The 25,513-nt window shown below is 39.3% G+C and overlaps 1 protein-coding gene across 4 annotated transcripts in view; it reads right to left on the bottom strand.

Moving 5' to 3' along the window:
• The window catches only part of usp34 (ubiquitin specific peptidase 34), a 290,233-nt gene that overhangs the window by 57,126 nt on the left and 207,594 nt on the right, over positions 1 to 25,513 (bottom strand). The window contains exons 52-67 of one of the 4 annotated variants that reach the window (XM_080200367.1): positions 24,357 to 24,452; positions 18,905 to 18,969; positions 18,727 to 18,802; positions 18,559 to 18,606; positions 17,633 to 17,698; positions 14,905 to 14,985; positions 14,605 to 14,690; positions 9,520 to 9,688; positions 9,339 to 9,413; positions 8,781 to 8,944; positions 8,203 to 8,275; positions 5,111 to 5,236; positions 4,962 to 5,006; positions 4,095 to 4,199; positions 3,418 to 3,565; positions 1,736 to 2,370 (exon numbers count right to left, since the gene is read on the bottom strand). In XM_080200367.1, coding sequence (XP_080056493.1) covers positions 1,736 to 2,370; positions 3,418 to 3,565; positions 4,095 to 4,199; positions 4,962 to 5,006; positions 5,111 to 5,236; positions 8,203 to 8,275; positions 8,781 to 8,944; positions 9,339 to 9,413; positions 9,520 to 9,688; positions 14,605 to 14,690; positions 14,905 to 14,985; positions 17,633 to 17,698; positions 18,559 to 18,606; positions 18,727 to 18,802; positions 18,905 to 18,969; positions 24,357 to 24,452 — 2,058 coding nt within the window. The remainder of the gene's footprint in view (positions 1 to 1,735; positions 2,371 to 3,417; positions 3,566 to 4,094; positions 4,200 to 4,961; positions 5,007 to 5,110; positions 5,237 to 8,202; positions 8,276 to 8,780; positions 8,945 to 9,338; positions 9,414 to 9,519; positions 9,689 to 14,604; positions 14,691 to 14,904; positions 14,986 to 17,632; positions 17,699 to 18,558; positions 18,607 to 18,726; positions 18,803 to 18,904; positions 18,970 to 24,356; positions 24,453 to 25,513) is intronic. The other 3 variants (XM_080200368.1, XM_080200369.1, XM_080200370.1) reach the window with 3 other exon arrangements.

The following is a 25,513-nucleotide window of genomic DNA, read 5'->3' as shown; positions in this document are numbered from 1 at the left end:
TTTAAGTGGCCAAATAACCTATTTCCTATTTTCCTATGACAACTCAGACATCACCACAACATTTTCAATTTCTGTACAAGGTCTATTTCTCAGTTCCAAATCATGTAGAGTTGCAAAGCATGGATTTCCTAACAGGACTGGGTTAAAGCTGCCAAAATTTCTACGTACTGACCACAACTATCTCATAATGGGCATCAGCATGGCAAAGTGGTAAGCATTGCTATGTCAGTTCTGATGACCCTGGTTCAATTTCAAATTTGGATGATTGTCTATGTGGAATTTGTGCATTCTCTCCACGTCTGCGCAAGTTTCCTCCAGGTGCTCCAGTTTCTTCCAACAGTCCAAAGATGTGTGCAGAGTAGGATGATAGCTATGCTAAAGCCTCCTAAGTGCCCCAAGATGTGTAGGTTAGCAGGATTGGCAGAGTAAGTAGTGGGATTAAAGGGATAGGGTCTGGACGGGACGCTGTATCGGAGGGCTGGTGCTGACTCGATGGGCTGAACAGTTGCTTCCTGTACTGTAGGGATGCTATGATAATGTTCTGGAATCTCCCTCCCCAACCAGTCCCCAAACTGAGCCCTGTAACCTCTGTATCACAGACAGCACATATTTCTACTTCTCCAACATTGCATGCCTCAGCCTGTTATTGAAATGCTGAACCATATCTTTGGCACTGCCAGAATCAATTTATCCCAATGGATCACGGTACATTTTCTGACAATGGGTGATATAAAGCCCCTTTGGCAGCATTTTTCAAACCAACAAGTGCTGCTCCAAGTCACATACCAACCTCCTTTGGCACTATACTGTTTTTCCTTCACTGTCACATTCCTGGCAAGTTGTGGAAGCAAATTAACTTTTATACTTTTCAACCTTGTTAAACCTAACCCTACAGCATATGCTGCACTGAATATGATGTCAGAAAGTGTCCCATTCCTCAATATTGGCATCCAACCTCTTGATATAAATAATAGGAGTCAGTCATTCAGCCCTTCAAGCCTGCTCTGCCATTCAATATGATCATGACTGTGAGACTGCACGTGACCCCACATTTGCGCAGGAGGTAAGACGAGTGCTTGCAAATACCTGAGACCATTCAAAATAAAATTTACCTTTTAAGTTATATTTGATTTTAGCTGGTTTGTTACAATAAAAGTTTTAAAAAGTGAAGCCTATTACAGTGGTTTTCTTTCCATTGGTGTCATGGAATTTCCTTTCTTTTTAAAAGGTTACTGATCTCCATGGAGATCGTAATAATGCACTTTCAGATAATATCCACTTACTAGTGTCAAATGCAAACAAAAGTTTGCCCAAAGTTGCCCACTGTAATGCACAAATTCTTTTAGATTTTAATTTAGTAAACACATTACTAATATAGCACTGGGTGCTCAAATTACTGTGCAATTCTGCTGGGAAGCTACTTGTTTAGACTTGTATTTCAAAAACACACTGGTTTCATCTATGCTACATCTATAGTATATGAAACAAATGAAAATATTTTTGCTTAAAAAGTAAAAGAACATAATTTAAATGTAGGTATCTGTCATCAAAGGGAAATATGTACAGCTTCAAATTAGAATTTTATGTCATTAAGTGAAAAATTTGATGCTCTACATTTCTGGATGTTCTAAATCACTTCCACTAGATTAAGTTATACAATATTAAGAGCAGCTAATTCTGCTTACTAAAACATCTCACACCAAGTAAGAACTAGTAAATCAATTCAAACACTTACCCCTGGGTATTGGCTTGCATGGGGTGTTAGATTTTTGAAAGCCCACTGAATATTCTGATGCGAAGCCAATTGCCGTGTGAAAGCAGGGGATTGTTCACAACACAGGCGTAAAATCCCATAATATGCAGGCAGCATTCCTCGATTAAATAGAACAACGTCTTGGTCATCATGATCGGCCAAGATGTAATTAAAAGCGATGTTTTTTGTCACTATGGGATTCTGTACAATGAAACGTACATTTTCTGGGCAATCCACACACACATTGTACCAGAAGATAAGTAGTGCCTGTTTATTGTGATTTGTTGCAATAGCAGGTTCCGACAGCTTAGGCTGAAAGAGATTCCAAAGGTCCATGAAGTAGCTAGAGAACATCAACTTTTCAGTCTTTGAAACCAAACAGTAGGTCATAAAACTAAAATAAGGAACTAATTTTGTGGTGCCATGGACAGCAGCATCAACATACAGCTTGGCTCTTGAAAGTAGACCCAGGAGAATATTATACACCTGATGAAGGACAACAGTAGTGTCTGGACTAAGAGGCAAATCACGTGTAGGATTATGCAAAGAACGTGTAGATCTGAACATCTGACGGAAAGAATTACTTGGAATGAGAGAAACCAAAAGGTAAGCTGCAGCTGTAGGAAATAAACAAAATTACAATCAATATAACGAATCACAGTAATTAGCTACACATTGATTGCAAGACATTTAGCACTTCTTGGTTCTTGAAAGAAAGAATATTTGCTTTTATATAGCATTTATCATAACTACAGGACAACCTAAAGCACTTTACAACCAGCAAAGTACTTTTTGAAGTGTAGCCACTATTGTGATATGGAAAATTTGGCAGCCAATTTACACACAGATCCCACAAACACGAATTTGATAATAACCAGATCAACTGTTTTGGCAACTGTGACTGAGGGATGAATATTGGTGAGCATAACTCCACTAGCCAATCTTCCAATAGTGTCATGGGATGTTTTGCATCCACCTGAATGTGTAGACAAGGCTTTGATTTAATTTCTCATCTGAAAAGTTGGCAGTCATCAGTGGACAGTGGAGTACCAGAGCGGCACTTGAACACATAATCTTCTAACTCACAAGCATGAGAGTTACAAACTGAGTCACAGCTGACAAAACTGATTCATCATTCAAATGAATATGTTTGGTACCTAGTACAGTAAGTAATAAACAGACTATATATGCAACCATTGTATTTTCATGTTGCTGTTCTATCAAAACCAAATGGAAATGTGGTTAAGGGTGGGGTAAAGACAGCAAATGTTCAAAGGCATTAGGAAGAATTAACAGTGTGGCTCTATGTGGACATAGATAAGCGAGTAGGAGCATAAACTAAAAAGCAGAAGCCAAACTCAACATATTCATTTTTATTCAGTGCAGTGAATACAGATTTGATTCAGTCAAAAATTTTATTCTAAGTTGAATAAAAGATATTTGGGTTTGGAATAGAAATAAATGACAAATAGTCAAGTACAACTTGGAAAGTGATCATTATTGATAGTGTAATAAATGCAATATCACAACCCCATCATATATAAATGATTTAGAAAACATATAAATGTAATAACAACTCAATTACACTCTAGTGCACAAAAACAAGTACCCAGCACCTGCATAGTTTTTTGCAATGTTGTTCTTTCCATCAAGAGGGAACTTACATGTTCTGACTCTAGGATAGTTGTGCGCCAGCAGAAACCTCTCCACCCAGTTCTCCATATTTTGAAGTACCCAGCTGTGAGCTAGCTTATTGCGAGGTGTTTGCATTGCCAGCCAATCTAAGCACTGAGAAGGATTGTACTCAATGACCTAATCAAATGGAAGAGGATAGGTGTTAATTGTTTTAAGAGTATAAAATACAATTCAAAATCGCCCAATAGAAACTGTTCGTATTCAAATAAGTAATGCATCTTTCAATTTGATAGTGTAACTATGTATGCAACTGATTCTTAAACTGAAGTAAATTGATAAATGTATATGTTATACTTTAATAAAACCATTAATTCAACTAGTACTTATTAAAACATTTCCTGATAAAACAAATTCAGTGTTTCAGATTCTACTGCTTGTGAAAATTAATCACTTAAATTTGTCATACTGAAATAAGTTTTCGTAAGAAGTCTCACAACACCAGGTTACAGGCCAACCAGTTTATTTGATAGTAAACCCACAAGCTGAACTGCTGGACAATCAGATGCTGGAGGCAGTGGTAAACTGGTTGGACTTTAACGTGGTGTTACGAGACTTCTTACTGTGTTTACCCCAGTCCAACGCTAGCATCTCCACATCATGACCACCATCGAAATAAATTTTAACCAGGCGATATATTTATGCATACCTCCCAAATTCTCTGAAGAATACAAGAAGCAAAGGGAGGCATTCCAGGTGGTCCACCAGCAAACTCCATCAACATAGATAGTAGCTTAAAGAAAGGCTGTGCAGCCTAGAAATAATATCAAGTATATATTTTTATATGTGAGCAACATTTTTGACCTCAGATCATTTTATTATAAAGCTTTAAATGACCAGAGAAACTGGCACATTCTTAATATCCCAGCCTTCTCAGACATTGAAGAGCTTAGTCATACAAATGTGGAAACATTGATTCCTTGTTGAGGCTGAATTAGCTAATTTTAGCTAGACTGCTGGTGGGGTACTATAACTGTCCTCAAACAACCCCGGAATAAAGTAGCAGAAAATCTGACAAGGTTCTTAGTTGCTTTCTATTGACCCCTATCGGAACTGTTTAGATAAATGTTGAGTGAGGCTAAGACCTAGGATAAATGCTGGAATCTGAAACAAAACTCTGGCGAAGGGTCATCTAGACTCGAAACGTTGGCTCTGCTCTCTCTCCCCAGACACGCTGAGATTTTCCAGCATTTTTCTGTTTTTGTTTGAGGCCAAGGCCTTGTTTAGCTATGTCATGCCAATGTCAAATAGCTTGCTGATGCTCACTATAGAGGCCCACACAAATAAATTCCACTTGGGTAAGGCACCAAATGGTGAGTGATAGCCAGGGGTCCTATCCAGCAAGAAGACAACAACTTCAATCTCACAACTGAGGGGGAAAAAAATGAGGAATATATAAGTTAGAGAGTTGTGTAGAAGTTTGCTATCTTTAGTACTAAAGCTTACAGGACAAATTTGGAATAAGATTTCATATTTCCTCTCAACATTAAAAAATACAATAATTTAATGGACATACCTCTGGAGTCAGCTTTGCTATTGATGTGAATAGCATGGACACAATCTAAATACACAAAGAAAAAACCTTATTAAAAACATTTGCAACCTTCTCCCACATTATTCCAATGAACATCTATGAAAATGCAAAGTATTGGTCCTGAATTATACCAACACAAAAAAGCTCCATACATGTTCTGCAAGTCGGTTGTTATAACGACAGAGGCTGAAGATCAAGTTGCATGTTTGTCTGATGTTAATACCATCTCGGATATGTTGGAACAAAAATGGAAAACCCTGAAAAAGAAAATAAAACCAGGAACACTAACCTTCAGAAGTATCAAAACAAATACAGCATCCAAGCACTAACAGCAGCACAATTTTGAATTACTACCAATGAATGAAGCATGTACAACATGTCCAAAAATATACATTGAGACTAAAACAAATAGTAAACTTGACCCAGTCCAATGAGAATTAACAGTGGAAAAATGTGCACTTCCTTCTGCAGTCTGCTAGAAATCCCTTTGCGTAATCTTGAGTTATTTAAATTTTTTTTAGTTTATTTATTAGTATCACAGGCTTACACTAACACTACAGTGAAGTTACTGTGAAAATCCCCCAGTTTCCACATTCTGGCACCTGTTCGGGTACACTGAGGGAGAATTTAGCATAACCATGCACCTAACCAACACTTCTTTTGGACTTGTGGGAGGACATAAGAACATAAGAAATAGGAGCAGGAGTAGGCCAACTAGCTCTTTGAGCCTGCCCCGCCATTCAATAAGATCATGGCTGATCTGTCGTGGCTCAGTTCCACATTCCCGCCCTCTCCCCATAACCCTTAATCCCCTCTCTTATCAAAAACCCATCAACCCGCGTCTTAAAAATATTTAGCGAGGTAGCCTCCACCACCTCAACGGGCAGAGAATTCCAGAGATTCACCACCCTTTGAGTGAAGAAGTTCCTCCTCAACTCTGTTCTAAACCGCCCCCTCTTTATCTCGAGGCTGTGCCCCCTAGTCCTACTGTCCTTTCTGAGCAGGAAGAGTCTCTCCACCTCTATCCTATCCATCCCATTCATCATCTTATACGTCTCAATGAGATCTCCCCTCATTCTTCTAAACTCTAACGTGTACAAGCCTAATTTATTCAGCCTCTCCTCATAGCTCAACCCCCTCAACTCTGGCATCAGCCTAGTAAACCTCCTCTGCACTCCCTCCAAGGCCAAGATATCCTTGCGTAAGTACGGCGCCCAAAACTGCACACAGTACTCCAGCTGCGACCTCACCAATGCCCTATACAGCCGCAGCAAGACCTCCCTGCTTTTATATTCAATCCCCCTCGCGATGAAGGCCAGCATCCCTTTCGCCTTCCTGACCACCTGCTGCACCTGCAAGCTGGGAAGCCAGAGCACCCTGAGGAAACCCACGCAAACTTGGGGAAAATGTGCAGACTGCACAGACAGTGACCCAAACCGGGAATTGAACTCAGGTCCCTGGCATTGTGATTGCTAACAACTGTGCCACTGTACTGTCCATCAAATGTGGTATCAAGTTCATATTTCAACATACAGAGCACTCCAATGTTACTACTGTTAATTATTTTAGCCTAAATAAATAACTGCCAAACTCTCACTTAACAGGCTTATTAGGAGACCATTCTAAAGTTGGAACTTAATGTTTATGATGCTGGACTTATTTATTGGCTGGATAGATAGTGGCATCATGTTGGAGTCACTTTCAGGAGCCTTGTTGGGACTAAATCCTAATTAGGCAGTTTGCTGACTACCATTGGGGTCACCAATCCTTGTAGGGGTGAGCTTCCAGCATGAAATTCTTCCATAGGGCAGATATCCCTCCTAAGAGAACTGCTGGTCAATCAGATGCCGGAGGCAGTGGTAATTGCTGGTACTTCAGTCAGCTTGAATCCGAAGGCCACTGCTGGAGGCCCAGGCCTCAGATAATGGTGGTAGGTTCAGCAGGGTCAGTCATGATTCTCTCCATTGACAATTACTCAGCTTATCATGGTTACACATGGGTCCCTCGTGATTCCAGGCTAAAATTCAAAGGTACTCTGGGAGATTTGCCCTCCAGACCCCATGCAGAGTGCAGGCTCACCAGTATACAAACAGGTCCTGGCATTTATGAACCAAACTTCCAACTGTGGCTTTACAGCTCCATTGCCGTGTAGATACCTCAGTTTAAACACTCTGTTTTGCTATCCTTTCCTTCAAATTGGGTAACCTCACATTCTCTCAGATAGTTGCTCTTTGGGATTCTGTATCCCTCAGGACAGTAGCGGCTGCGGACTTGAATACGTTCAAGGCCAAGTTAGACACATTTTTGATCTACATGGGAGTTGAAGGTCATGTAAGTCAGGCAGAAATGTGAAGTTGCTTCTGTGATCAGGTCAGCCATAATCTTCTTGAATGGCATTGCAGGCTTCAGGGTTGACTGGCATATTCCTGCTTATTTGCTTGGTTCTTGTAGGCCTGCATGCAACAAATCTTGACAACGTGCTATGCACTTCCAGTGCCTGGCATACATCATTACTGGATTTTTCAGATAGCTTTCAGATGCTGAGGAAATTTTAGTACACATGGACTTACATAGGGAATTAAATATTTCCAATGTTACTATGTCTAAAGCAATGCATGTATATCATAAGAATTAAATGATCTGTAGCTTCGTTGGTAGGCTGGGAAAAGCTCAGTGAAAGAAAGGTGAAAAATGCTGGCAATCTGAATATAATAAACCTGAATAAAATATATTTCTCTGAACACATCTTACTAGCAAACATCACAGTAAAGTATTGTTGTCTTTAGACATTCCTGATGAATTTTCACTGATGTGCAGAGTGGAACGCATGTCTAGAAAAAATGAGGGCATGGTGTATAGAAAAGTTTTGCTGTGATTGCACTGTATTTCTCAACTCATTTGTTAAACACTGAGCATATCTTCAAAACATTTATGGGGATCAAAAAAATTGGAGTAATTTAAAAGTACCACAAAAGTTGAAATGGAAGATTGACTTGCACAACCAGGTATTGAGATGAATAAATGTGAAGCAATAGCTGCAGGATCCAACGTGCAAAGACAACATATGCCCAACAATTACATTTTATGCTTTGAATAACTGAAGATTGACAATTTCTTGATCAATTTTGTAACATACATGAAGAACAGGTTTTTGCTGTAATCCTATGCTGTCATTGAAATCTTACACAAGGATTGCTAAAAGAAATAAAGAAATATATATCACCAGTTCTATGTCTATTGACGATACCTTGCCTCCTGTCAAGGCAGCCATGTCATTCTGCGACAATGTAAGATGCCTATTTAAAAGAGACAGAGTTAGAAAGGGTAAACACTAGCCCTGAGTCTGGATATTAAGACTCGGATACACACAAGATAGTACACTTTGCTATTATAAATCTTAATTTCCTGATAAATAGAACATTGTAACTTTTTATAAAGTGCTAATTAAAAAGTTAGACCTATTACTTTACTGTCAAATTCAAATGATTACACTTAAATAAATGACAATCATGCCAATTAAAAAAACTACTCAATTCACTTTTTAGTTTCTCCTGAATTAAAATAAATTAACAGATATTTAGCACTAACTTAATTCTGCGATATGTAACAAATACTTACAAGAAATTTTTGCAGGACAAACTTTGTTGGGGAAGGAGCAGGTGAGTGGGATTAATTGGATACATCTATGTTTGTGCCGTACCTTTCGGAATGTGATTGCTCAACCAGAAGTGCAATCATCTTCTCCAGATACATCTACGTATATGCCTTACCTTTCTGGATACAGCTATGTATATGCCTTACCTTTCAGAACGTGATTGCTCAACGAGAAGTGCAATCAAGGCAATCATCTTCTCCAGTGCTGCAGGACGGTATTTCTCTTCTGTCAAGGATAAAATATCTTCTTCCTCCTCTTCTTCCTCACCTTCTTCTTCAGATAATACCTCAACTTGTGGCTGGGAAAACTGCTAAAAATTTGAACAAACAAAAATTTAAGTGATACCGAAGCTCAACTGTTAATTTTTTGTCATTATAAGATTCAATCCTATAACTAATTATTAAAGTTATACATTTGTATCATTCCCTTAATGGAAACACAATAGTCACTGGCACATAAAAAATGTTGCCCTAATATTTCTGTGCATTTTACAAAAAGAGTGAATTCAGTATGAGCAGAATTTGAGAAGTGACTGCAAATTTGAGTCCTATACATAAAAAGGAAACTCAACAATAAGGAAATGAGAAACCTAGCTTTGCTAAGTTATAGGAAATTAAAACGTATGACAACCAGATATTAGAATAAAAACACATTGCGTAGCAGTATATTAGTCAACTTCAAATGGATGGCTGAAAAATTCTTACATTTTCTGGTCCCTTTGTTCCCATGTAAAAATGTACCATTGTCGATATAGCTTGCAATGACAAAAGAAATTGGCTCTGAAACAATTAAACAACAATTAATAGAGTTATATGGAAAAATGGGATAACACATCTAATTACTCCTCTCTCCAGTGCTGTTTAAAGACAATATGTATCCATTTACCTCTTCCTCTCCCATTTTGGCAAACTCAAACAAGAACGCGAAATACTCGGTGAGATGCTTGCTGTGAGGTTTGACTCCATGCTCCATAATAGACAACAGTGTCTTCACAAACCTAGTTACACATGAACGACTTCCAATATCTTCTACCGGACCATCCATGTCATCAGAGCTACAAAAACAGAAATTAATGTATGTTATTGCATTATCCAAGTTTGTGAACAATATTTAAATGCAATAAAATGTCAAATAAATAATGACTTTACAGTTGCTTTTAAGTTTTTCAACTGAATATTTAAACCTTACATAATTCTTCACCTGAAAATAAATGCTCATAACTAATTATGGCATAATCTTTCTCTTCCTAACTGGTAAACCAGATCTGAATTCTCAACAACATCATGAGATTCAAATGATAAATAAAGTCACTGCTGACAGCTTTCACTTTTCCAAATGGAATTTATATTTGGAAAATAATTGCTAGAAATTATACTCTAAACATAATTAAATAATTTTATAATAATTTCTAGAATCACAGCTGTATGTCGTAATAGTCTTGCATACAAGAATACAAGATTAGCAACATTCTAGAGAAGTCATTCTACTACATTCTCATTATTGTGTACAGTTGAAAATCAATTAACATGCGGAAACCAGTTAACATCTAAGCAAATTCCTGCCACTTCACTCTTTATGAAACGAGAAATTTCCAACTACTTTTTATTTTTAAAAAATGCTAAAACGACAGAAGAAATCAACTTTCCCACAGGGATGCCATTTCTATTAACCACAAATTCCATGACAGAAAATACTAGTGGAAGCAACAACAAGCAACTGGCCTTATGTGAATAGCTAAGGTTTAATAAAAAGATTTTCATTGATGTTACAATAATGAATGTCTGGCATCACTCTCAAAATTGAATGATAAAGCCTGATCTATTTCAGAATTTGACAGTGTTTTCATTCTTTTAAAATGCATGCCAGCACATAATCAGAATATGCTTTCATTACTATTCCAACTTTAATATGTAGCTACAATTATACGGTGATATTGAACCCATGTTGCTCCCTTTCGTACCATAAAAGGACATGCTCCTGAAGACTTCATTGTTTTCTTTCCCAGGAATACTGAACACCACAGCACAGCCAAGTAGCCAGAAACCATAATAATAAAGGTTCAACATAAAAGGTTTCTGGTAGCTTCTGTCCCATGAGATGATGTGTCTACGACTTTATAGTCAACTCTGTGTTAAACATCCCCTGGTGTGTCTCAGGAACTTCATCCTGGCATGGCAGTCTCTCCTGCACCAGCTGCAGTTTAAGGTGGCAGGCTGAGAAGGTGCAACATTCACTAAGCTTGATTTCTCTGAGCCCTCTTCTCAGCCAGCTGGGCTAATAATTTCTCTTTGCCTCTTCCAAGGCCCCTCTGTATAGTCAACCTCCAAAAGTTCTGGCCATCTCCCAGTTGTCCTTGTCAATGTCCATCATCTACATGCTGCACTTGCAGGTATCCTTGCAGCAGGGACACAGATGTCCAGCAGGTTCTGAGCCAATGGCCAGTTCATTGTATTTAAGATCTTTGAATACAAGGCTGCCATCCATTCGATGTATGTGGTTCAGCCTTCGCAGGTGTTGTTGGCTTAGTAATAAGTTTATGCAGATGCTTTCAGCACCTTCCGGGATCTCTGAGTTGTGAGCTTGTGCTGCCAAGAGATGCCGAGGATACAAACGTTTACTTTCATTTTAATAATAAGTATGTGCTAACTGGATATTTTAGGTAGGGGATATCTGCAAGATTCTTCCTATGTGATCATTTTGTCACAAAAATGATTCAGAAAGAGTAACTTTTATTGCTGATTTCTTTGTTAAACACAATGCATATTCTCATGCATTTAAAACAAGACTCCCAGACAAAGGACCGTTTAGACAGCAAAATTGTTTTTCTCTGAGACCAAAATGATGCATTAGTTTTCCTGGGGTTGGAAAAACAGACCTTGCCTGTTATGATGGAAAAAAAACATTGGTTTTATCCCATTTCCTGGGCAGAGATGAAACTGACACTTAAATGGCAGCAGAAAAGATATTGAGCTAGAAAACACATTCAAAGAGTCAGAATGCAGAAAAATCAAGTCTGTTTAAGTCAAGCAAAGCAAGTCACTGAATTTGGATGGTAAGGAATTGCTTTGCTTAAACAGTATTAGGTGAACTAAATTGCATCAACCAAACCAAATAAATCTAATAATCATTGCTTTGTATATTCACCTCCTATAAAATAAAGCAACTTAATGATTCAACCAAGTCTATTGTCAACAGTCATATCGATGAAACAGAATAAATAACTGTGCAAAAGACAGGGACATCTGTTTCAAGATACAAAGCAGAATCTGTTGTCACAACCTCCAGGTCATACCACTATACAATGTTGGGCAGTGTGGATCAACAAGAAACTTATGGAAGAGACTGATTCTACTGAATCACAGACATATGCTTAACAGATCTAAACTGATAACATTAGCTAAAAGTAGGTAATGAAAATCGGTACTGCTCTCTCAAATCTAATATTCTAGAGACACCAGCAATGAGTGAGAAAGATAGGGTGCATAGAGAAACCTCTTGCTTCATTATACTGATTTTTAACCTTATCAGAGGAACAGAATAAAAGCAATGCTTTAACTGCAAAGTTCACAAATGAACTCATAAATAAGCAAGTGTGAATGTGCATCCAACAGAAAGAGAATAAGAGTAAATACCCAATAATGATGGCAACAATGCCTCAGGTGGGATTAGAACTATGTAGTGTTGATGCAGCAAATGGCAGTTTTTGGATTTTTATTTCAAAGATTGCATCATTAAAACTGGAGTTAGTACCGATTCCTACCTCTCGAGTGGACTAATAACTGATCCTCAAAACTAATGTGCAATATGACCTCCCTACAGCATCTGGCTGGTTTAGCAATTTCTAGTGATCAAAATAACTTGTGGGACTTTTTTTCTGCTTTCTAGACTTGGTGAGCACCCCCTTCAATTGAGCCCATTACTTAGGATCAATTTCAACCATATCACCCAAGTTGATCACCAGATCATTGTGACATTAGAGTTGCTTTCAATACTGAGTGGCAGCAAGTGATCAGCTCTAGTGACTTGTAACTATCAAATGTGATAATTAGCCATGTAGCTAAAGAACTAAGATTAAAATTACTCAGATATCTGGATAAATTAGGGGATTATTCAATAGGAGAAAGAATTTAATGCTCATAAACTGAAGCAATACACAATTTAGCAAACGCACGTATCATTAATTAGCCATGGGCAATATGAAAATGAATTTGGATGTGGGTTATCGATCAGTAAAAATATTTAAGCAACATAACATCATGCCATTGTTAATAAAGTATTGGAATGCAACTTGAGGACATGAACTTTGGCAAATAATTTGCTTTAATTTAATGAATGGAAAAGACCATAGCTTGATTGGGTGTGAAATTCTGATCACTAGTTCCAAGGGGAGAGAGATTCATCACAACCATAACAGGGTAATCCGAGACCTGAAACTGCAAGCTATGAAGAGAATTTCCAAAGAAAGAATTTGTCACAAGATCCAGGTTTACATAAAATCAAAGAAATGATAGGAACAAATTATTGGTGCAACTTAAAACACCGAACTAGACACTTGTTTTTCAAATGTCAAACTAGTCTAGAAATTCAAATTTAACCCATGACATTATATATACATGGATCAGACTCTATTAAAAGCAGCCAAAGCAGTCCATAAGGAACCAGAGGCAGATCTGATTTACAAGATTACTCATGAAAAATGTCATTTGGTCATTCTTAGTCCATTCACTTGGGCAGGTGCAACTGTCATTCCCACTGTAGCATCTGATTATTTCTTAAATCACCCTGTGACTGAAAGTTTGCCCCAAACATTCATAAATCTTGGTATGAGGGAAAAGGTCCTCATATTACTCCTACACTTATCTCTTAACATCTCTTAAATCTGTGGTTCTTTGTAGTACATTTGCAATTTAAAGCAGCATTTCATTTTTTTCCATCTTTCCTGATTTCTCAAATTTACTTTTGCAACATCACCTCTCAAACACCTTTCAAGGATAAAAAACCCAAGTTTAAGTCTTCAGTCATTAGTCAGGTCTTGGATGGACCTGTCTCAGTTGTTCTCTGCCTCCAGCACTTTAACATTTGATGTTCATGTAAACCATCAATATTCAAGGCAAAGCCTGACCAAAGCATTATGAATTTTACATCATGACCACTTTAGTCTTGCGTTCGACTATCTTGGTCAATCATAAAAGTAATAGAAACACTACAGTGCAGGAGGCGGCCATTTGGTCCATCAAGTCTGCATGGATAACAATCCCACTGGGCCCTATCCCCAGCACCCACATATTTACCTTGCTAATCCCTCTAATTTTTGCAGCCTGGGACACTAAGGAGCAATTTAGCATGCCAATCAATCTAACCCACACTTTCGGCTGTGGGAGGAAACCTATGCAAACACGGAGAGAACGTGCAAACTCCGCACAGACTGTGACCCAAGCCGGGAACAGAACCCAGGTTCCTCGTGCTGTGAGGCAGCAGTGCTAATCATGTGCCATCGTCCCTCCCAATGCTATCGGCATTGTTGATTATTGCTTTGTGTACATGTAGGAGGGGATTTTAACTCCAAAGATCAGACAAGAAGCAAAAGCAAAAAAAATTAAATCTCAAACCTGACCCCAAAGGAGGGGGAGAATCAATCTGCTTTCGGGAAGAGTTTTAGCTGTAATAGCTTAAGGAGGCTGCATTTCTTCACCTTCATCTGGAAGCTGGGTTTCCCAGGGGTCCAAAAATCATGTGCGTCTCTCACATAGCACTGGAGGTGAGATGGTGGGGAATCGGGTAGAGTAGGCAGAGGTAGTCAGAGAAGGGGAGTCATTGAAGAGTTGGAGATTATGCACACCTTTCAGAATACTGGAACAGCAGCAAGGATTTTGCCATGGAGAGGGAGCATTTAATGCTTCAGATGGAAATCAAAGCTTATTCTTTACCAAATACGTTCAGAGATATAGAAAAAAGTGATTTTGTCATTACCCATCTTCCATTCCTGGTTGCAGGTAGAGGTGTGCATGCACTGGTCGGAGTCTTTGAATCACATGAATGCATAAACGCTGGAACATCTGCAGAGCCCAAAGTAAGGTGCAAAGGGAGAGGATTTTATAATCATATTTTAAATTTTATCAGAACAATTTTCTTGCTGAAGATATTAACCACAAACTTGCTACAAAGGTATCAAATTAGAATGATCATGGAAAATAATCTCTGAAATATGTTTAATGATGAAAAATATTGTCATTAATTACATTACTTCAACTGAACTAAAGCACTTCATACCTGTCTCACAATCTGATTTGGACACTTAATGAGGATTTGCATTGGCCACCAATCATCATCTGCCATTCGATCCAAAAACCACTGTTCAGATAGAAGAAAAAGTTAGCATTTTGAAATTACCTTTGAACAAAAGTTCCATGTTACAATTCTCACTATTTCATACACAACACTGAAATTAATATAGCCATGTGACAATATCATCAAATCAATAAGTTTCCACTCTCAGGATTATAATATTGTTCATTATGTGACTCAAATATCTATGTACAAAACAACTAATTATCTGTATTCTGGAATTGTCAGGAAAGAACAGTTGTTTAAAGTACACAAATCTTTCAGCATTAACAGCTTGCATTTCAGCCTAATTTACAGGGCACAACAGCAACAAATTAGGTTGCAATATTGTCCAAGTGATACTCAAACAAAGTATTTTCAGCTCCACAATTAAATTCAAGGTGTGGAAACAAACAAAGGAATTTTTTTTACCATGGTAACACAGAGGCTCCAAGGGAGGTCACGAATGATGTGGTCATGGAATATGATGTTTTGTCTCTGAATAGTAGGTCTTCCACACCAATTCTTTATGCACCAGCTATGGCTGTCCAGGAGCCAAAAGATAGGCTGAGCTAGGCTAATCCTCAACCTGTGGAGAGTTCAGTGTCTATAGTAGGACCATCTAGGAATTGCGCTCGAGAAGCCTGAGGGCCAAATCATTCCCTTCACCACATTCCAGATACATAGCTTAGTCCCTCTATAAAAGATGTGTATATTCACTTAGGCGCAATGACACATAGCCTTGGGGAAAGTGGATAAGAGGGTAGTGTGATAATGATTTTTTAAAAGGAAAAAAAGTGGACATGTACACTACAAATTTGGAGATTGGAGTAGATTTGACTGCAATGTTCTCTCTTTATGGACTGTAGGATGGAGCAATTGTATGGAAAGATTGATGGAGAATGCCTGCTGGCCTTCGTTAGTGAAGCAGTTGAAGATGGCATTCAAGTGGGCCAGATAAATATGTTCAGCAACCACTAAATGGATTTATTACCACTATTCCTTTTCTACTTCCAAAAAAGCCACGTTTCAAAAAAAAGCTAACATTTATAAAGAATCTTTCATGATCACAAGACATTCCAAGCACCTTATCGTGCCCAAAATAATAGCTGTTGTAATATTAAAAAAAAACTACTGCATCACATAAGTCTTAAACATTTGTGCTAAAGAGACAATCTGCAACAGTTTGGGACTGAAAATCTCTTATTCAAAAAGTTAAAAATAAAGACCCTTCTGAAAAAGAGCAGTCTGTCATTTCAAGACATAAATAGTGGTTCAAAAATACAGACAAGATTTTGGGGCAGCAGCTTGCTCTAGAGCAGTACCTAGTGGAGAGCAGACAATCTGGCTACACAGGTTTCTGATAGTCATTTCCATGCAAGTTACATCAGTGCACTCTTTGTAAGCACCGAAAATGCAACAAATGAAAAACCAGAAAGAAATTCAGATCAGTTCTATGCATTTGTCAAATGGGGAAAAGATAAGCACCTGATTTTCCTGTATAGAGTGGTCATTTTTCTGGTAGCACCTTCTTCTATTTTGTAGCACTACTTGATTATTATTGGGAATCAGATCTATTTATGAAGATATGCTCTGAGGAGATTAAATAGAATCCTCGATGAGGTACATGGTTGTGTAAGATGGGCTCAGATGGTGAATGGCCCTTTCTCATTTCAAGCTTTAATTTCTTCTAATATAAAACAGTGAAATATGATAGGAAGAAAGGGGGAAAGAGCATTCACGAGAGTTAATAAACAAGAAAATATTGCTTCATATTTTAAACTGCATAAAGTACTTAATTTAGCATTTTATTGTTCACTTGTGCACACACGACTCAATGGTCTATTTATGGATAAGTTTAGTTCTTCTGCTAGTGTGTGTAATTTTTATATTATTAATGCTATATAAAACTTAATTCATGTGTGAATAAACAACACACCCACTTAATCATCTTAAAAGTTGTTTGAATGACTTTAGAGTTTTGTGGAGCTTGTTAGGCAGTAAATGACAGCTTCGAGTAAATAACTATTTGTTAATTGCTTTTTATACATGTCTAGTGATGGCCACAAGCATAAGGAACTTAAAGACAGCGGTCACTTGAACAATCACATCTTCTGTTGGAAAAATGCACAATATTTAAGATGCATTGTCTTTGGGAAGTATGAAACTACAGGTGCCTACAAGATGCACAACATTTAATGATTTAGTACTGCTTGCTAGGAGTTTGCCTGCTGCTATGTGGATTTGAAGGGAAACAATAAAAAGTCCAGTCTCTACTGGAGACTATAAAATATGTTGGTTGAAGATGAATGAAGAGATTTTCCAACATCAAATAAATTGCTTTTAAACCTATAAATGTTTTAAATTAATCTATAATCCTAAAATTAGTAAATGAAAGGTAGAAATATGTTCAAGCAGAGTCAACTAGATGCAAAATGTTTTAAAGGGACAGAATCCTCTGTCCCTTTAAAACATTGTTGCTCCTCTGTCTTCTGGTGCTTGGGGTTTTGAGGTTCTTGAATACAACAAAAGAAGAATAGGCAGTGAAAGTCCAGCAATACCACAGCGGTCAGTCTAATTATTGAGTCAGAAACTCTTTTCCTTTAGAACTTTAAAAGCAGTAATTTAGAACAAAGTTAAAGAACATTACCAGTGGATCCAATAGCTTCCTCACCTCACAAGCTGCTTGGCTGTTATTAAATTGTTTTGTCAACAGCTCAATCCATTGTAACATAGTGGGCTACGGAAAGAAATTGTAATACCATATTATGACATACCATCCAAAACTTATAAACTCCAAAATTTATAAACTTGATCCTTTATGAGGGAAGGAAAAAATCTATTGAAAAGTCGATTAGTTTATCTCTAAATTCTCTAGATAAATTTCCCAAACCCTCAAAATATGATGTGGTTAGCAGATGCATTTCAACAGTCAAGATTACAATGCTAGATTCTGAGAAGTGACAGAACCCAATAGGAAAAAGTCTTTTCCTCTTTAACCAATATATTCGACCATTTCATGAAAAACACTCCTTTGTTAATGGAAGTAACTCCAAATGCAACATGACTCGATAGATAGCAATAATGCTTCAAATATGAATCTGAACAGAGAATTTTGGCAACAAATCCCAATAATATCCTTATCTAACATTCTGACTTATGCACATGCTAAAATTGCAGCAAAGTAACACTGAGCATGAAGCATGGCTGCTTCCCCACCCCAATCCTGCATCTGCTCACTCACATGGGTTTCCTAGCTAATATTGGATAACTAGCCACATATCAGAAATTAACGTAGTACTCAGTTACATGCCTATCAGAGACCATATCCACATTTTTGACATACTGCAAATTCATAAGGTAATATACTGCTCCACTGAGTTAACAGATTAATTTTAAATTACAAATTTAAAAACAAGGTACGTATTTTATTTCTCTCTCAGGTGCTGCCAGACCTGCTGAGTTTTTCCAGCACTCTTTACTTAAGGTTTTCAGCAGCTGCTGTTTTGCTTTTATTATGGAAGTACTTGCACCTTGCTTATGCATATTTTAGTCATGTACTTTATATGCAATATGACGTATTAAATAATTTGCACTTGCCTTTTCTTTGGAATGGATGAATGTTTCCAGGACAAACGAGGTGCTCAGCTACAATCAAAGAAACAGTTAGTGTTAATGGCTTGACAATCTCTTTGTTTTATATAAAAATGAAGTCTTTGTTTCTGAAGTTTTATCTGCAAAAGTCAACCATGAAAAACACACACTCACCTTAGCAGTCATAAGCGATACTGCTTTCGGATCCGGTAATGTGCTAGGGATACTACTGCATAACTGCCACATGAAACTGGAAAAACAGAATTTATTTACATTTTTTCCCAATATGACTCACGAATAATCTAGACATGTTAAATTGATGAAAAATTAGATTACATCCAATAGCACTTACCCAAAATAGGTATGCTCAAAGATGTTCTTGTCCTGCAAAAACTGCATGTTGTCATGCCAGATCCACTACAAGAAAACAAAATCACGGGGAACAATCCTCAGAGTGAAGCGGTAGCAAAAAAGAGTAGTTTTTGCACAATATATATCATCGGAGTTCAATTATGCACAACAAATCAAGAAAGAAGCTCAAAGTAATATCTGATTACGCTTCAAAATTGTGAGCGATTATAGAGTGTTAAGCGGTTCTGCTAGAATATAGAACATGAAACATAGGCCTTATAAGTTTCTGGTATATTCATACGCACAGCTTCTGTACTTAATAAAGGATACTGAGCCTGCAGAGAATGGCAACCAATACAAGATCAAATCTTTTGAAATTTTAGTTGCAAAGACAAGGTAAAAAAGATGAGGGATTAGAAATTGGACATTGTTGTGACTGTTCTACAGACATAAAACTGATGCAGTAAGATTCAGGTTTGGAGGCCAAAATCCTGAAATTGAGGTTGTGCCAATTATTGGTCATGCCTGGTGGCCACCTAAGTTAGTTGTTAGACACTGCATTTTCATGTGCAAAGAACTTACTATTTTAGAGCACCTACACAAATACAGAGTTTGTGTCAGACCTGCCTCTGACAAGATTCCTCTGTCGTTGTAGCCAACCAAAGGCAGGTTTTTATCTTGCACAGTTTTTTACAAAAGCTTTTTTTGGATTTAGAAGGAACACGAGTGCTTCCATTACTCGACAGTCGTCACCATCATCCTTCACCCGGTTGTCTGTTTTAGCAACTATGACCCCCTGCCCTCAATCCTCCACTGGTACTCATCCCAGAACCACAGGTAGCAGGGTAAGTAGTCAATCGTCCTCATGCCTATAGGCACTGATTGCTCACATTTGAACTATTAATGAGGCTTGAGGTTCAATTTAAGGCTTTCATGAGTCATCCAGTTAGGCCTCATTTTCTACACTGACGATTCAGGACCCAGAAATGGGTACAGACTGTTTTGATGTCCTTTGATGTTGCCAAGCATTGGTGGTGTTTCATTAATATCATGCTTTCTTAACCCTGAGGCTTTGCTTCACTTTGAAGGACCTGAGATGGTCGGCATAGTTTAACTTCAAATCTTTTATTAAGAATTAAGGGACAGCATGTTGGCACAGTGGTTAGCACTGCTGCCGCACAGCACCAGGGACCTGGGTAAGTAAGATGCTCTTTCAGAGTTGGTGCAGACTCTATGGGCTGAATGGCCTCTTTCTGCACAGTAGGGATTCTATGATTAAACGGTCTATTAATTATTTACAAAGACGAGCATGTGGTATTTGGGAAACAAGGCTGTTTTGCTCCCAGCTCTCTAGGACCTTCTCAGTATCTGACTTTTGATGTCACAGTTACATCATAAATATCGTGGTCTCATTAACATAATCATTAACACATTTCTCATGATAGACTTAGGGAGTTGGGGTCCAAACTGAAGAGCAGGACCTCCAGGGTGGCATTCTCTGGGCTGCTGCCTAATACTGGTAGGGCTAGGAATAATGAGATCATGCAGCTGAATGCATGGCTGAGGGATTGGTGCAAGGTAGAGGGCTTCACTTTTGTAGACCACTGGGAGGTATTTGTGAGAGAAGGGCAACTGTATAGGAGGGATGGGGAAAATTTGAATGGGAGGGGGACAAATGTCTTAGCAGGGAGGTTAGCTGGAGTGTTTAGCCAGGGTTTAAACTAATAGGGAGGGGGGGTGGGGATGTGACTGATAGCTCAGTAGACACTGGGGTCGGGAGGGAGTTGGGTAATAGGGTAGGTTTGGGTGAAAGGAAAATTATCAGGGAGAAGGAGGTTCTGAGAGGCACTGGTGGGTTGGACTGCGTCTATTTCAATGCGAGGAGTGTGACGGGTAAGACGGATGAGCTTAGGGCCTTGATGTTTGTGAGGAAGTTAGATGTGGTGGCAGTAATGGAGATGTGGTTACGTGAAGGGCAGGATTGGCAGCTGAATGTTCCTGGGTATAAGTGTTTTAGGTGTGACAGAGGAGGGTTGAAGAGAGGTGGTGGGGTGGCGTTGTTAGTAAAGGAGCACATCACAGCAATGCAGAGGGAGGACAATATGGAGGAGTTAGGGATTGAGTCACTGTGGGTGGAGTTGAGGAATAAAAAGGGAGAGATTACGATGCTAGGGGTATACTATAGGCCACCCAACAGCCCGAGGTCAGTGGAGGAAGGTATTTGCAGAGGCATTTTAGACAGGTGCAGAAAGAATAAGGTGGTTGTAGTGGGTGACTTTAACCTTCCTGGAGTGGATTGGAAGGTGCCTAGAGCTGGGGGTATGGAGGGAGAGGAGTTTGTAAAGTGTGTTGGAAGGGTCCCTAGAGCACTACGTAACTAGCCCGACTAGGGAGGGGGCTATACTGGATTTAGTGCTGGGAAATGAGCCGGGGCAGGTGGTTGAGGTTGAGGTAGGCGAACATGTGGCTAACAGTGACCACAAGTCTGTCTACTTTAGGATAAAAATGGAAAGGGATGAGTACCGGCCGAAGGGGAGGGTTCTGAACTGGGGGAAGGCGAGCTATAGTCGGATTAGGAGGGAGCTGAAGGACACTGATTGGGAGAGGTTGTTAGCTGGCAAGTCAACGGTTGGTAAGTGGGAGGTTTTTAAGGGCAAACTGAAAATATTGCAGGGAAGGCATGTGCCGGTAAAGAGGAAGGATGTGAAAGGCAGGATTAGGGAGCCGTGGATTCCAGGGGGTATAGAAGACTTGGTCAGGAAGAAGAGGGAGGCATATGTTAGGTCGAAACAACTGGGAATGGAGAGTGTGCTGGAGGAATACAGAGAGCAGGAGGGAGCTTAAAAGGGGAGTTAGAAGGGCGAAAAGGGGGCATGAAATGGCCTTGGCCGACAGGATTAAGGAAAATCCAAAAGCATTTTACTCTTATATTAGGAGCAAGAGAGTGGTTAGAGGGAAAATTGGTCCTCTTAGGGACAAGGGAGGGGAGCTATGTATCGAGACTGAGGGAATGGGTGAGATCCTGAATGAATACTTTGCGTCGGTATTCACGAAGGAGACGGGATTGGTGTCGTGTAGTGTCTTGGAGGGAGCTGTAGATCAGTGGAAGGAAATATCCATTACGAGGGAGGAAGCGCTAAGGTTCTTAGGTAGCATAAAAACGGATAAAGCTCCAGGGCCTGATGGTATTTATCCCAGGCTGCTTAGGGAGGTGAAAGATGAAATTGCTGGGCCTCTGACGCAAATCTTTGTCTCTTCTTTGGACACAGGTGAGGTCCCAGAAGACTGGAGGGTAGCTAATGTGGTACCGCTGTTTAAAAAGGGTAGTAGGGATGACCCTGGTAATTATAGACCAGTTAGTTTGACATCGGTGGTAGGAAAATTATTGGAAAAAATTCTTAGGGATAGGATGTATGAGCATTTGGAGCGTTGTGATCTGATTAGGGATACGCAACATGGCTTTGTTCGGGGGAGGTCTTGCCTTACGAATCTGGTGGAATTCTTCGAGGAGGTGACAAAAACGGTTGACGATGGGCGAGCCGTTGATGTCATCTATATGGATTTCAGTAAGGTGTTTGACAAAGTCCCTCATGGTAGGCTGGTAGAAAAGGTTAAGGCACATGGGATACAAGGACAGGTAGCTAGGTGGATCGAAAACTGGCTGGGAAATAGGAGACAGAGAGTAGTTATCGAGGGGACCTTTTCTGACTGGAGGCCAGCCACCAGTGGTGTGCCGCAGGGCTCAGTACTGGGACCTCTCCTCTTTGTAGTATATATAAATGACTTGGAAGAGGGTGTACGTGGTGTGATCAGTAAATTTGCGGATGACACCAAGATGGTAGGAATGGCAGATACTGAGGAGGACTGTCAGGTGACACAGCAGGATATAGATAGGTTGGTATATTGGGCAGATAGAATTTAATCCTGACAAATGCGAGGTGATGCATTTTGGAAGGAATAATGCAGGGAGGAGTTATGTGATAAAAGGTAGACCGATTAAGAGTATAGAGATACAGAGGGACCTGGGAGTGCAGGTGCACAAGTCTCTGAAAGTGTTGACACAGGTAGGGAAGGTTGTGAAGAAAGCTTATGGAATGCTAGCCTTTATAGGAAGGGGTACAGAGTATAAGAGCTGCCGTCTAATGCTTCAGTTGTACAGAACGTTGGTTAAACCGCATTTGGAGTACTGCGTCCAGTTCTGGTCACCTTACTACCAGAAGGACGTGGAGACCCTGGAGAGGGTGCAGAGGAGGTTTACCAGGATGTTGCCTGGCATGGAAGGACTGAGTTACGAGGAAAGGTTGGAGAAACTGGGGCTCTTCTCCTTAGAAAGACGGAGATTAAGGGGGGATATGATAGAGGTATATAAAATACTGAAGGGAATAGATAGAGTAAACAGTGGAAGGCTTTTCCCTAGATTGGGGACAATTACGAGAGGTCACGATCTAAGGGTGGGGGGGAGAAGTATAATTTGGATATGAGAGGAAGGTTTTTCATGCAGAGGGTCGTGGGGGTATGGAACGCACTACTGAGTAGGGTGGTGGAGGCAGGCACGTTAGACTTGTTTAAGGTTTACTTAGACAGACACATGAGCGAAGCAAGGATGGAGGGTTATAGTAGAGGGTATTAAATAGGGTCAGAGCCTCGGGATGACACCGGAAGTGTAGTTTTATATGTTAACGTATTGTCTTTTTATTCCACAGGGTCGGTCCACCTTGTTGTCAAACGAGGGGCATGCACACGGTGGGTCGTGCGTGGGCTGCTCTTGGAGGTTCCGGGAGTGGCCTAGTACTTCATGTCGTTGTGTGTGCTTAATCCTGGACCAGCAGATGGGCACCACAACAGCTCAGTGACTATCACTGCTAGCTGTGCAGATACATGGATTTGGGCCAGTGTCTGTGGGAGTTTGCGCATTCTCCCTGTGGTTGCGTGGGTTTCATCCGGGCGCTCCGGTTTCCTCCCACACCCCAAAGATGTGCTCTTAGGCTGATCGGTGTACCAAATTGACACTATTTTCCCCTGAATCTGGCTACATTAGGGTTTCCACTCACATACACACAGGGCGGGGTAGGTGTGGGAAGATGCGGCGGCGCGGGCTCGTTGGGCCTGTTTCCCATGCTGGGATGTTCTTTGTTCTATATTTTTTTAAAAAGTGCAGGCATTTAGAGAATTTGATTTGCTTCTCAAATAAGGAAGCTGGATACAGTTTAATTGTCTAATTATCTTTAGGGTTGGAGGATTTCCAGGAATTTTTCAGCATTAAGCCACTTTGGTCTCCCAGGATATTGTGCTGATAAAGGGTATGTGGAAGGTTAATTGGTTGTACCATTAATATAATGGAGCAGACTTGATGGCCTTTTCTTGTACAACTACAAAACATTACTTCCAATCTTTTCTGTCAATATTTTTTTCCAATAATCTAGAGTCAACATTTCAGAAGAAAAACACAATACCTCCAAAAGCTCTGGTGAAACATCAAAACTGTACTCCTTCCCATTTTCTTCCTCTGTGTCGACACGCTTGTAAAACAGCATGTATGCGCTATGTGTCTAAGATCAAAATACATCAGTGAATTAAAACGTCAGACATTCCTTCCGTTGGCAAAATATATAACTGCTGCATGTTAAGTTTGTACTTGGGGTGTAGGTTAGATTAAAAATTTGCAAGTGCAGTAACTGTTCCTCTTACAGATGGCACTATAATGAATATTTGCATTGCTAAGGTGCCACACAATTGCTAATTTATAGTCAGAGTGTATCAGTGATTGCAATAAACCTACCATTAACATTTCAGAAGTTCATGCATTAGATTTTTCATCAGTAACTGAAATTTCTGTTATGAAAATAAGCCTTAGCCAAAATAAAATTGATCAATGTGCAATCAGTTGTACTTATGGGATATTTTTCCAAAGCGCCAGCACTTTCTCCCTAGGCACTTCAGATAATTTTGGAAAACAAATGGACCAATCAAAAATATTTATCAAAGGTAATAATTTATATTTCTTTTATTAAAGAATCTGAACCTGAACTTGAGAAAACGATTGACAATCAACCTGTCACAGCTTTAGTGTGTTCCAAAAATTTGAAACAATATATTAAACACGGTGAGGGGAGGGGGAGATCAATGGATAGTGTGTTAAGAGTGAGGTGAATAACACTAAAGCAATAAGTCGAATCTTTGGTCAGAGCAAAGAGATGAAGGGCTTAGAGACAATGGCAAAAATTAGGTGGAGAAACACAAGTAATTGGAGGAGAAAGGGAAGGCAGCTGCAAAAGACAAGAGTTATTCTCCCCATAATATCACATTATGTGAAAGGAAGGAATACAAAATGGAGCGAGAAAAACAAAGGTGAAAACAAGCTGATGCATCAAGAGAAACAGATGGGAGAAAAAGGAAAAACAAAGCAACAGCAGCAAGAGACAGCTAAGAGTTACTAAGTTTCCTGCCTTACTGTATGACATTCAGGAGATCAACTAGTAGTTAAATAATTGTGCAGGATTACCTTTAAACACCATTCACTTTGGCCGAGGAATAATCTCAGGTAAACAATGCAAGTAAAATGACTTTCCTTCAAATCAGTTTATTTCTCCCTCAAAAATTGGCATCACCT

The sequence above is a fragment of the Carcharhinus amblyrhynchos genome, chromosome 12 (assembly GCF_965287045.1).
Source record: "Carcharhinus amblyrhynchos chromosome 12, sCarAmb.v2.hapA, whole genome shotgun sequence".
NCBI classification, from domain to species: Eukaryota; Metazoa; Chordata; class Chondrichthyes; order Carcharhiniformes; family Carcharhinidae; genus Carcharhinus; species Carcharhinus amblyrhynchos.
Note: the sequence above shows the minus strand (reverse complement) of the source record. Positions and strands in the feature narration are given on the sequence as shown.